We start from the raw sequence: 14,132 nt of genomic DNA, 5'->3' as shown, positions 1-14,132 counted from the left end.
TTTTTCCCCTTCACCTTCTTTTTCTTCTCTCAATCTCCTTCAATTTATTATATCACACTATAATGCTATAATAACAGGAAAATGAATTAATGAGTCAATCCTCTAACAAAAACCACTACAGATGAGAATGACTCCAGGATAAACTAGTGGATAAACCTTTTTCTCCTGAAACATTATGGTCTGCTGGATCTTTTGGACCTACATGAATCCCTTCCTTCAATCTGACAAAAAGTTGTATTCGAGTTACAAAAATAGACAAATTAACCACCTAGATGTGATGACATTGTTTATGCTACTAAATGACTCTAAAGGAGCTAAAGTCAAATCAAGAAACAAAAAACGGTCATACACTTCATTGAGTTCTCTGCTAACCATTTGACATTGTTTTTGAACTTCAAGTGCATTAGAGAATTGCTCCTGATCCTAAAACAAAAAGAATTTTATAGTGATGCTGTAGTAAACCATGGAAAGGAGACAAATTTATTATTAATAATTAAGAGTACTCATTTATGCACCTTAGTACATATATTAATGACATGGTCTTGAATCTTCCTTAAAGTAAATTCCAGGCTCTGCACCTCCAGATTCAATACCTGAAAGTTTCAACCAGGAAATGAAATTTAACAGATGCAGCAACTAATAAGCACAATTGCATCTTCAAAATTTGCTTAACCTGTTTTTCCACGGTCAAACTTTGTATAATTTCTTCCTTCACTGATAATGTGCTCTGAAGGTAGTGCTAGTAAAGATAAAACAATAGAAAGAAACAAGATACAACAAGAATATCTATCATTGATAAGCAAAACTGCCAATATATCAACCTTAATTTTCAAACGGATATCTCTTGCATTTGTAGCTGCATATTGTCCTTTAGAATTTCGTCTTCAAGTTGTTCTTTTAGTTCTGAGATTAAAGCATTCTTTTGTTGAAGCTCATCCTGGTTTACTACCAGCTTCTTTTTGATGTAAGACATTTTTTCTGCACAAAATAGTATAAAGATATTGACAAAGTACAAAGAAAGAAGATAAAACTTACAACTTAAAAATACATTGTTGTTATAATTAGCCACACAAGATTTAAACCAACTATGATGCAACACTTCTCTCAATATTTCACAAAATGTTTATGTTAATAAAGTTGAGAAATAGGTCTCCTAAGTGACTAATCATTTTAAGATTGAATAGGGCTTCATTTCAACACAATATTCGAGCAAGATTTTTGCCTGTCAGGCCCAATTTGAGTCTTGTTGTCGTTGTCCCACGTTTATGTTGTTCACGTCTCAATCCCATTATCCATATATATAAATTGGACATGGGAGGAGCATTAATAGGAATAGTCCCACATAGATAAGAGTTATGAAAAATAAGCCTTCCAAGCAGGTAATCATTTTGGGTGAAACCGAATTCAATCTTAACAAGAGGAATAAGAAGAAGGAAATTGAGGGAAAGAAAGAAGAAAAAAAATGGCAAAAGAAAACAGCCTAGGATAGAAGTGGGTTATAGGGTTCAGAGGCAAAGCCAAGGGTGGAGTCTGGGCCAATAGCCCTCCTAATTAGGAAAAAAACAGTCCTTAAATAGTGGAAACAAGTATAGCTTTGGCCCTTTTTTTCATAATTGTCCCCTCTCATTCAAAATTTACACCCCTTTCCCACTAACCCATTATACTTTACCCCTCCTTTTCAATCTTTCTGGCTCCGCTGTTATTGGTACAGATCTCTTCTTCTAATGCCCAATCTCTTGCTTTTATTTTTGTCATCATTAATGAATTGGAATTGAAAAGGGAAATTGGAAATCAGGACCTTAGCGAACCTAAATTCTATCATTATATGTAGAAGTATAAGAGAAACAGAGAAGAAAAATAAAAGAGCAAAAAGGGGAGCAGCCTAATTGATGCAACACAATAGTTTAGATTCAAGGAATGACAAAGTTGAATGCTTCCTCTAGCGTGTGGGTAACCTAGATTTTGTCAACAACTAAGAAAACTACAATTTGAGTTCAAATTCAATTGATACAACACAATAGTTTAGATTCAACTTGAATGACAGAACGTAGGGTCTGTTACAATTAAGAAAAATAGCAAATGGAAAAAATGAGTCAAAAGACAAGTTTATCCAAGAGAGAATAAAAACCAAAATTTTATTCAATAGTAAAATAGTAACTTTTTTGTGTTACGTATGAGAACCTTTTATAGGCATACAAATCAATAAAATAGGAAGCTCCTATGCTGTCTACTCTAAAAAATAAATTCTAATTAGGATTCAGTAAATTCAGTTGTACTTGCTAGAAAAGAAACTCAAGACAGAAAACAGTTTCTAACTTAAAGACTTCCTAAATTTAGGTTAAACTAATTTAGAAACAAAGACCAAATTTAAAGCAGGAAACTACTACTCAAATGGACTTTCTAATTAAAGCTTTTAACTAAAACAACAAGTTAATTGTCTAGTTAAAGTTGCTAATTTTAGCGAGCTTAAAACAGAAAATTGCAACTTAAAGAGACTTTGTAATTTAGGACTTTCTATTCATGGAACTTGAGCCCAAAATAGAAAAATCAAACCTCTTTAAATTTAGTCTCCTTTCTTATTCATTCATAAACACGGGGAATTTGGGGGTGACCTTTTATCCTTAGATATTCTTCAGCTAGCTCTTTCACATTGTAATGTACAATAATTCATTTAAAAAAATGTACACTAATTCATTCCATGAGACCTTCCACTTTCCTATTAGTAACTTCTTCCTTAATCTGAAACTGACTTACATATCAACTATCAATTCAAACAGTACATCTTCTAACATTAAGCCACTATGCTTCCCAAATACAGTGTAGGTAATCGTTCTTGTATTACTGGGACTTCTTATCTCCACCTGACCAGAAATGCTGCATGCGATACTGTAATAAAAAAATCAAAAGAAAGATATATTCCATGTATCTCAGTACTATATAAATGCATATTTCATGTATCTCAGGGCTATAATGTCTCAAGATACTCCTGATGGTATCTTCAAAAGCAGTTGATATGGAATCATCAATCCTCATTGTAACATGAGATCATCCAAAGAAAGCTAATTTCCTGGTGGCAGAAGCCCTAATGTTCATATTTTAACTGGCTAATTGTTTAGGTGTGAAAACCCTTGGAGAATTTGAACTTACCAATTGATTCCTTTTCATATGTTGAGATCTCATCCATTTTTGTCTTCAACTCTGCCACTGAAAAATTTGAAAGTTGGAGGAAGTTATGCCACTCTACTTTTCTTGATGGCAAATATAAGTCCCACTAAAATCAAAGCAAAAATCCTAGTAGTCAAAGAAAAAGAAAAGCCTCTAATCAAGGACTTGCCTACTTGTTCCTTTTCACTGACAAGGCATTCAACTTTCTCCACAATTTGTTTGACTGAGAAGGCTTCTTCCTGAATGGAGTCAAATAATTTCAAATGTGCCTGCAACTCCTGCGAAAGGAGAATAAGCCTTTTGTCCTTTTCTTCAACAGAACGTTTTAGTTCACAAGTGGAATCCTGCATACACAGTCAGCTAGCACAATTCATACTGAGCAAGATTTTGCACATGGTTGTATAACCTTGCCTGAAAATGCAATAAATCCATTGACTAGCGAGTGAAACAGTATCAATCATCCTAGAAGAGAAACTTTATAGTGGATGTTTCATTTCATTGTCTAGATGAAAATGCACTATAAACAAAGGATCCTCCATGGTAAACAAATTGAGCCGCATGTGGTGTAACAATATCCGGCTACGAAGAATAGGATAAAATATGCATTGCAAATCTCTGATGCAATCTGTGATACAATAAATCTTGATTTAATGCTATCAATAGTTTTACCCAAAAAAGGAATAGCCACTTCCTTCACTACTTGTAACTTCATAAATTAAGGCAAATTGAAACCGGTCCTTTTCTGCTCCTCATTCAACTTCTCTATAGTCCCTCATACAATGTTATTTTTTTGCACATTCTTCATGGTATGGAAAACAAAAATTAAGTGAAAAAGCACTGAGGAAACCAACTGAGCAATGAAAAATTTGTTCCTTAGAAAAACACATGGTGGAAACGAAAATCGTCGCATTTGCCAATCATAATTCTGAAACAAATGTCTGCTTTATGGAATGTGAAAATACATTTTGACCACAAAACAGAGCTATTTCTTGTGGACGATAAGGAAAGAGAACTATCTTCTTTTGAGATAATTAATGCACGGTTCTACAAGAAAAAATTCTGGTAACATGAGAGAATGAGTTACTTGTCACAAGATTTCCATTGAAAGATATTGGAAAACTGAAAGAAGAGACAGACACGAAAGTACAAACTCTTAAAACACTCACACACTCACACACACACAAACACGAACAAAAAGGAAAAGCTAGCACTTATGTTTGTACAATCCAACTCAAGTACAAAAGCAAATTCTAATTTGTACCCAGTGAATATAGCAATATATCCCATATAAAATTCAAACATTAGACAGTCAATAAATACGAACAAAAAGAAAAGCTAGCACATATGTTTGTATAATACAACAAAATTACAAAGACAAATTCAAATTTGTACCCAGAGAATACAGCAGTATATCCCACATACAAAAGAAACGTTAGACAATCCATGTAACATGCATGTCAGGACCCTAAGTGATACTCAGGCATACGCGACATGGGCAGCACAGCCGTAGACGGACGCGGCACAGCCAACACAGCCAATTTCAGCAAATTCGTATGTCACACAGCCAAAATGGGAAGCATTGGCGACGGTGCCAAAATGGTGTTCTCAAGGAACCCTAAGTCACTGAAAAGCCTACCCGGGGGGCAGCAACAGCTTCAACCAGCTCAAAAACGTGAAATAGCCAAGGTACGGGCAGCAACTGGATGTGGCTGTCTGGCTGGCTAACTGTTTGGTGCAAATTTCAAATTTCAAATTTTGAGTTTGTGACCTATCCAAGCAGATTTGGTTGGGGTTTTTATGGGATTTTAGATATGTGTGATAATACCTTGTTTGAATTTGAATAATCCTGGGATTTTGCCTTGCTTAGGTGGCAAATCTCATTGGATAAGGAGGTTCTCAATTTGAATAATCACTTGTAAACATCTCAATTTTCGTCAAAGAACACCTCATTACTGCCAAGACTCAGTTTTCTTCATTTTGCTTAGTTTCTTCTTCAAAGAAAAGCTTACTAGCCTATTTTTCACCCAAAGTAAGCAATGCCGCATGTTGAGGGAGTAAGATCGAAAGCTCACTTGATCTAGCAACAACTTTGACACTAAGGCAACTAAAAATAATGTGTTAAAGAGGTAATATGGAAAAATCTTACATAACTCTCATGACAAAATGTCTCACAATAAATATAACATAGTCTATTATAAGTCTTGTGGCAAAATTTCTCACAAGAGAGCAAGCACAAAGAAGAAGCTGGAACAAAGAGGACTATTATAAATTACTAAAGAAAAATCTAACATGGATTAGTGAGTATAAAGATCTTAGGTTTATTAGTTGCAAAAAGGTTTCCTAATATGGCTAGTCATTTTGGGATGGGCCTTGGACCAAACTTCACATAGTATCAGAGCAAACACCATGTCCTGAAGTAAGTAACCTGAATCTTCCCATTACTCTTCATAAAGGTATATGTAAGTCCACTTGATATCCTTTGTCTAACTAAGTATCCCTTGATTCCTTGTCTCACCGATACAAATAGATTGTTCTAGCCTTGTCTTCCTATGTTATTCCTTCTAGGATGCTCTTTCATCACCTCAGTGAAAGCAAACTATGGATGTTGAGATGGAAACCTTATGTGACAAAGGTACATGGGTATTGTGACACATACCTCTTGGCGCCACTGTGGTTGGGTGTCACTAGGTTATATTGTGAGGTATAGAGCCAATGGGTCCATTGAACGGTATAAGGCTAGATTGGTACCTAAAGGCTACATTTAGACATAAGGGATTGATGTTTTTGAAACATTCTTGCCAATAGCCCAACAATCTTCAGTATGTATTTTGATATCTATTACAGTGAATCAGAATTGGCCTTTGCTTCGATTGGATATAAAAAACACCTTCTAGTATGGAGATCTTGAAAAAAAAGTCTATATGGAGAAACCTCTTGAGTAGGTTGCTCATGGGGAGATTGGTAAGGTGTGTAGACTCAAGAAGTCGATATATAGACTAAAGCAAAGTCCTAGGGCTTGGTTCGATAAGTTTAGCTAAGTTGTTATGTCCTTTGGATTCTCTCAAAGCCACTGTGATCACTCTTTGCTTGTTATAAATAGGCAATCAGGTATTGTTGTACTTTTAGTATATGTGGATGATATTATTATCTCCGAAAGTGAGATAAAAGGCATTGAAGAAGTGAAAACACATCAATCAAAAAAATTTAAAACTAAAGATGAGGTTTCTCTGAAATATTTTCTTGGAATAGAGGTGACCACAAGCAAGACAAGACTCGTGTTGACATAGAGAAAATATACCACAAACATGTTACAAGAGTATGGCTTGTCAAGGACCAAACTAGTGCAAAACTCAAGGATAAAACAATATACCAAAGACTAGTTGGGACGTTGATATATGCCACAATTACTCGTCCAAATATATCTTTTGCTATTAGTATGGTTAGTTAGTTCGTGGACTAGCCCCTCAAGATAAACCTTAAGGTTGCATAGAAGATATTACAATACTTAAAGGGAGCTCCAGAAAAGGGTTATTTTTTAAACCTCATGCTTACCTCAAGATCGAAGTTTACTCAAATGTTGATTATGCGGGTCCAAACTTGATAGAAAATCAACTACTAGTTATTGTGTGTTCTTGGGAGGAAATTTGAAAAGTTGGAAGAGTGAAAAACAGAATGTCGCAGCTTGGTCCAGTGTTGAAGCTACATATAGAGCTTTGTTCATACTATTAGGAAGTTGATGTGGGCAAGGTCAACAGTCCAAGAATTGAACCTACAAAGTGATGGACTAATGATCATATATTATGATAATCAGGTTGTTATATTCACTGCAATAAATCCAGTATTTCATGAGAGAACCAAGCATATAAGAATAGGTTGTGACTTCATTCGAGATGCAGTGATGAAGAAAGAAGTGATTACCCCATGTGTTCAGACTAGTGATTAGATTGGTGATGTATTCACAAAGGCTTTGGGCAAACGTGAATTTGGAATTTTCTGTAAGAACCTAGAGCTAAAGGACATCTATGCTTCTGCTTAAGGAGGAGTACTGAAAGATGAGATGAGGGGCAATTTGGTAATTTTACCTTGTCTGTAATACCTAGCGATGACTCCATCTTGATTCGTTCGAGTAGATGAGTCTATAGATATAATTTCATGTAGTTTGGAGGTGTATATATTGATTTATAGGCATGTAAGTGTATAAGGGGCATTTATGTCCTTTCATGTAATTTTCTTTTAAGTTATAAACCTTGGGAGGTCGTGCACGACTTCCAAGACTAGAGCCTTCCAATTGTTCTCTTTCCAGAATTCTTTCTCCTCTTCTCTCTTCTCCTTTCTCTCTAACTCATCTTCAATCTTTACTTTCTAGAGCACGTCTTTTTGCCTCTACACTTCTCCATCACTTTGGCTTCAATCTCTGAATTTTATTCAGAAGTCTCTGGTTATGAGTATCAACAGCAATTCTATTGACTTTTTAATTGTTGCTACACCTTTGTTTGTAAATTCTAGTCAATCTTCATCTTGGTTAAAGCCATATTGTTTCAAGTACTTGGATTCCAGAAATTTCAAGGAAATATTACCAAAACAAATCTCAACCTTGAAGGCCATTGATCAATCAATCACTATATCAATAATCGATGAATAATAGAGGATTATGCCAAACTGACTTTTTTCCCTTTGGTTCCATGTTCTTCCTTTGTTTGAGAAAAAATTACATGTCAAGAAATAGATCTAGTCACTTCCTTCTCTTGAGTAATTAGTCATGTTTTTAAAGTGTAAGCATTAAGTTGTATTTCTCCCCTTGGTTATGTTTTTCGCTACTTCAAAGCAATGCTCATAAATCCACCATGTATAAAGCACAAGAGTATGCCCAATAGGGGTGTAAACAGTACACGGACAAAACAGAATAAGATTATTCTATATACCATTATGATTATCATTCCAATATTTCGTATCCGTTCCATCTGATTATTTTTTAAGGTATTCCAATTGCATGATCGGTAATCGGGTAAAATTAGATGAAAATAATAAAATAAATAAATTTATTTAAATTAAAGATACTAAAAAGTCGTATAATAGCATGTATAATGAAGTCCTCTTGACTTAGGTATGTAAAAATTACAATAATACCCTTACAAAATTAGTAATAAGGTAAACAGGTATGGAATAGGTAATACCCAATTCCATTCCGTTTGATAAATGGGTAAATGGGTAAACTGGTAAATTACCCCATTACATATAAAGATAATATTCTTTCTTCCAAATTCATTCTATTTAATAAATGGTGGACAAAAAATTGAATCATCGGATAAAATTGACACCCTAGCGCCCAATATCCAGCTTACGCCAAGTCTTTTATTTTCATCCAAATAATGACTTTTTTGAGCTACCCTTAAAATAGTGAGAAAATGGTAGAAAACACCATATTCAATATATATTTTCAAGAAAGAACAGACCTAAGATAAAAGTTCACACTAACCTCATGACTGTTGATGAAAGTCTCTCTTGACTGGAGCAAGCTATTTATGGTCTCTCTTAATTCTCTTTGCTTCATTTCTAGCATTGTGTTCTCCTGCTGAAGGCATTTCACCTGCAACCAACAAGACTTTTGTTTCTCTAGTTTATTACCTCCAATCTTAATTGATATTGTACAGATGTAGAAGTGTAAGTTATCAGAATGAATGTAGGTGGTGCAAGTAAATGACTTCAATTGGTACACCTCACAATAGTAACAATATTTAATAGTTAATGGACGTCCTGTATTGTAGCCAACTCAGTTGGAAACCTGGCAGCTGAATCGATAGACGATGTGGCAACCCATTCAGCAGCTCTCATGCCATCATAAAAAAACATGCCAAAACAGGGTGAAGCGACCTTCTTCTAGATTAATCATTTTCATGATTAATGAAGAGTTGTGTGGACGAGGTTTTACTATTTATTTGCTCTTTTCTTGGTTAACAATGTTGTTCTGAAAAATAGAATCGGATAAACAGTGATTGTACAGAAACAGTAAGCAGAAATAGCAGAAACTTTGAGTAAATTGATCAGAACTTTTGCTTCAGCTGCTCTTCTTTCTTTCTTATTAGGTTGCTAATTGTACCTGTAGTTGCTCTTTTATCTGTCTTTCCATTTACTAATTTATTAACATAACAGCTTTGAGCTTTCACAACTCCCGCATGGCACAAATGATTCTATTCAAAATTTTGAAGGAGACCATCAATGATTTGAAGGCGTGACTGTTAGATCTTACCTTAGATAAGAGGATAATTATCTCTCTCCATGTAATCAGTATATCTTAGTGACAAGAAGGATAGTAAAGTTTTTTTACATTATTAGCACGAGTGAGGTAACATCATGACAGAGGATTTGTGAGGGGCACATGAAGTGGTGTGAGGGAGTTTCCCATCTCACCTAGTTTCCTAATTTTCCTTGTTAGATGACTGCTTAGGAAGTTAGTTTCCTACTTTGAAGAGCGTTTCCTAGATAATTTGGTTTCCTAGTTCATGAGATAATTGTTCTATAAATCGTTAGATTGGACATGTGGAAAGGTATCCAATTACCCACTGAATTTGTGTTTTCTCTATCACACTCGTGTCCTCCCTAGCACGTCTGGCCTAAGCCAGCAAACACAAACGCAAACTGCTCTCTCCCTTGGGTTTCTTGAGGTAGATTCCTAACAGTGACAACCCCAACAGCAATTACAGCTACAAGTCTTATGAGATTCTATGAAACATCAAACAGCTGCTTCTTTCCGATGGGGTTGCCAAACTCTCCATTTGGACGCAAAGTATCAACTACGTCAATCTTCCACAGGCCCAAGAAAGAATGAAACAATTTGCTGATAGTAAGAAGTCTGGAAATTCCTTTAAACTGGGAAGCTGGTATATGTAAAAGTACAGCCATGTGATCATCTAAAGTTGCCAACCACGCACCTCATAAACTTAGTCGACATTATTACGGGCCATTTCAGATGGTGGAAAAAATCAGACCAATTGCCTATAAATTACAACTACTACAACTATCTGGCATTCAGCCAGTCTTTCACGTTTCTCTCCTCAAAAAATATGCTGGCCACTCTTCATTTCAATATCAGCCATTATCACATTCACCATAAAACAGGTTGAAAAGTTCCGTGGCTCTTTCATATTCTTGATCAAGCCAGATGGATGACCGGCTCTGCGAAGGGTATTATTTTCGAACTAGTTAACCAGATAAAATCTCTCCTGACTTCCAGAATTCAACTTATGCATGGTATTGGTTTTTTTTCTAATTGCTCGTTCTAAGAGGAGCAGAATGAGGAGATAGCTGCATCCAGTTCAATTTGAGGAGAGTTTGAAAACCGTTCCTCCTTGCAAGTTGATCTGCTGCAGCATTAAGTATCCCGACAGATCTAGTGACTAGATTTTTTCAATCTCCGATTTTTAGCTCTTGTCAACCACGGTAAGTGCATAGTTAGTTCTATGGAGGCTGCTGACAAGTATTTAGTTTATTTGTTGTAGATCAGTACTCCATACATTAAATTTCAACTTTTTTATTCAAACTCCAAAAACAACACAGATCCAAACCCAACTTGCCGTTTGTAAATGCATTAAAGTTTTATCGCGGCACACGAGTTTCCAGAAAATAAGAGAAATGTCATATCCCTAGCGCTCTCGACTCTATCCGTTACTCGTCCAATAGAACATGACGATGTGAAAATGAACCAAGAGTAGAAAAGGAAATGAAAAATAAATTTTACACACCTCGATTTCTAGCTGCTTCCGTGATTCATTGCACAGAACCAACTCTTCGCGCAATGCCTGAAGCATCTTGCTGAAATCGGCATCGGATTGCTTTTGCTTCTGCATAAATCACCATGAAAACAATAAATATTATGAGAGCATCTTCCGGAGGAAATTTCAACAGATGATAAATGAAAACATGCCCACCTGTATTGAGATATGAAGATCTTTTCTCGCTTGGCTCTCGTTTTCCTGAATTTTTGCGAACATTCAGAAAGTAGAATTAGGAGATGACGATTTTCATAGTTTTGAGATATGTCTTACTCTGAGATCGCGAGTTTCGCCGATGAGAGCTTGAAGCTGCAGCTTGAACTTGGACAAGCTCAGAAACTCCATTAGTTTCGAGATTTGAAGCTAGTAGTTGAAAAGTTGAAATATGAGTTCCCGCCTTCTGGTATTTAATAATTGGAATTTTTACAGCTTATATATATTAATTTATTAATATCTATAATTCTTAAATAAATTTAACCTTTATCTCGAAGATTATATTTTAGGACCAAAATACGTTTCTAAGGTATTTCAAATCTTCCAACACCTTGAGCAATGACTTCGATTTCCTTTCTTCCTGGGTTTGATCCATGTACCTCCTAACTTTGTAACTCCTCGTTTGCTTCACATTGAAATCAACACTATGGACTAATAGAATCTTAGTGATAAGTTGACAAAAAGTACTCATTAAAACTTTTCCTCTTGTCTCTATCAAAGATCGAAGTAAAGGAGTTTAATATGGAAGGAAGAGTATTCATAGAATTGTCACTCATATCATCAAACCTTGAACAACTACATCTCAAGAATGAGTATTATCGATGTCTTTGAGATGTGGGCATTAACACAAAAAGTGAAGATCAGTTTTGGGTAGTTTTTCCACGAGATCATTAGGCCAATTTTCTTTCACAAAAGTAGTTAAAAGCCTATCAAGTATCCCCTATAACCCAATAAGCTCCCTCAATGTAAAGGAAATAGATTTCCCTTTCACATATGACTTAATTTGCCATTTAGGTTCTTCTTCAACCTCTATGTTAGAGTAAGGGGGGGTTAGTCCACAATGAAGTGGAAATGAAGTGGAAAATTGAATTGAAGTGAGATGAATTGCTTCCACTTCAATTCATGTTTGGGTGTTAGTATAGACGAGTTCAAGTGGTTGGAAAACAGATTCTAGTGTTAGTACCCCTAAATGAAAAATATGATATAAAAAAAAGAATAAGTAACATTTTATAATATACTTAAATAGAACATATACCTAAACATATAATTAACAAAAATAAGCGTGGTTACTACACTTATAAGTGATTTAACGTGTAGTATTAGAATATATTAATATCTTAATTAATGAAAAATTATATTATATTACTTAATGATTATAATTTATTGTAAATTAAAACAATAATTATGGTTTAATTAATTATAACAATTGGATAATTAAACCAGTTAATGATTATAGTTTATTATAAATTAATATATTAATTACATGTGACTAGAATAAATTATTTAAAATAAATAAAAAAGTTAAAAATAACATAAGTGAATATAATAAATAAATAAATTATTCTGTAATAACATAAGATATAGTTTAACATTAAAACTCATTATTTTAATAAAAATAAATAAATAAATATATTAATTTATCAATAACATAATATACATTTTAAATATTATTAATTAATAATATATTAACAAAAAATGAAAAACTAATGGTTTAATTAATTGGATAATTAAACCAATTATGACAATGTTTAATTTTTCCTAACTTAGGAAAAATTAAATATCGTCTTCGTCTTCCTCTGCGGCGATCTTGGCAACGGCGATGGCGACGCTCCAACGGTGCGCCGAGAGGGAGAAAATAGGGAGGCCAAGAGAGAAGAGAAGCCAGGAGGCCGAGGGGCTCTGGCCTCCCGTGCTCTGCGACGGAGGTCGAGAGAGGGACGAAGGAAGGCCGACGGGGGGGGGAAGAGAGGGAGGCCGAGGGGCTCTGCGACAGAGCCTCCCGTGCTCTGCGACGGAGGTGGGGGCAGAGGGAGGACGGCCGACGGGGGTGGGGGCAGAAGGAGGAAAAAAAATCGCGGAGGGGGGGCAGAGAGGGAGGCCGAGGGGGCTCTGCGTATGGAGAGGCTGAGGGGGGGAAGAAGCAACGCGCGTCGCTCGTGGAAAGCTGATGATTCGCAAAATAGGTAGGAAACAGTTTTCCCCCGTTTTTGCCAGAGCGAATGAAATGGTGTTATCTTACTTTAATTCAAGTCATTCTGGACTAACACCATGAATGGGATGAACTAAGTAATGCGGGGAGAATTCATTCCACTTTATTGTGGACTAACCCCCTATAAAAAACTCTAACTAACATAGAAAAAATCACAATTCATTGGACAAAACCTGGGAGCAAGTCTTCAACCAAATTTCTCAAACTCGTGAGTCTCCTCTTTGCAAATATCTAAATCAATATATATTGGAGGTACAATAGGTCTCTATTGAACTTTTCACTCATGAATTGACCAAAATGAATTTTAGTAGTTATGTGAGATGAGTTATGGCCTCCTACAAAGACTACTTTTGTTCTAAACAGGGTTGTTCAAGCTTGAACAAAATCCCTTACTTTTTCATGGATTAGAGAGAAATAAGTAGCAAAATCAAACATCTCTTCCTTTTGGTAGTTGCATGTGTTAGGCCTTTGGAGTGATTCCCAAAAGAATCTTATCTAACCAACTTTGATTTGGCTTGAATTTGATTGAAGATGGATAGAATAGGGTCTTCAAAGCTTTGGTCGTTACATTAGAAACTTTTAAATGAACGAATGAGTTGTGCAAGGGTTTATGGAAACCTTCCAGATATACAGTATAACTAGTTATAGAAATTAGGTACAATCAATTATACTTGGTAGAAATTTTTTAAAAATAGTTTAATTCACATTTAAAATTTGTTATAATTTATTCCAATAAGTTTTATTAAGAAAGACCTAACCATTGTATCCACTAGTGGCCCAGGTGGCTTCTCGAGAGGGAGGTGACTTGAGATATTTAAAATTAAAAGTTTTGTGTTCAAATAAAAAATTAAAGCAAGTATAATGTAAAATATGCATACACCATAAAATTGAACACAAGGATGTTTTGTTATCGATGTTTCTCTATTGGTATTCACTACCCAATTACCCTTGCTTAGGGAACTTCACTAATAAGGTCTATTGCTCTCTGGACGATC

General features: G+C 35.2%; 1 protein-coding gene across 3 annotated transcripts; it reads right to left on the bottom strand.

Annotated features, from left to right (window-relative positions):
• Window positions 1–271: 271 nt before the first annotated feature.
• Window positions 272–11,288, bottom strand: LOC137937765 (uncharacterized). 3 transcript variants are annotated; one of them, XM_068782927.1, is made up of 9 exons: window positions 11,208–11,288; window positions 11,091–11,135; window positions 10,905–11,003; window positions 8,642–8,767; window positions 3,335–3,509; window positions 3,148–3,204; window positions 822–978; window positions 516–593; window positions 272–423 (listed from the first exon to the last, which is right to left on the bottom strand). In XM_068782927.1, exons 1-7 carry the CDS (start codon window positions 11,277–11,279, stop codon window positions 830–832), a joined length of 723 nt encoding a protein of 240 aa, XP_068639028.1. In that variant the 5' UTR covers window positions 11,280–11,288; the 3' UTR covers window positions 272–423; window positions 516–593; window positions 822–829. The 3 variants fall into 3 exon arrangements, with proteins under 3 accessions (XP_068639028.1, XP_068639029.1, XP_068639030.1); XM_068782928.1 differs by having other exon boundaries at window positions 8,642–8,752; XM_068782929.1 differs by lacking the exon at window positions 822–978.
• Window positions 11,289–14,132: the final 2,844 nt, after the last annotated feature.

The sequence above is a fragment of the Aristolochia californica genome, unplaced genomic scaffold, assembly GCF_029961685.1.
Source record: "Aristolochia californica isolate CCGP_79_NKW_82.1479 unplaced genomic scaffold, dmAriCali1.0.hap1 SCAF_7, whole genome shotgun sequence".
Taxonomy (NCBI): domain Eukaryota; kingdom Viridiplantae; phylum Streptophyta; class Magnoliopsida; order Piperales; family Aristolochiaceae; genus Aristolochia; species Aristolochia californica.
The sequence above is the reverse complement of the archived record's forward strand: the minus strand, read 5'-3'. Positions and strand labels throughout refer to the sequence as shown.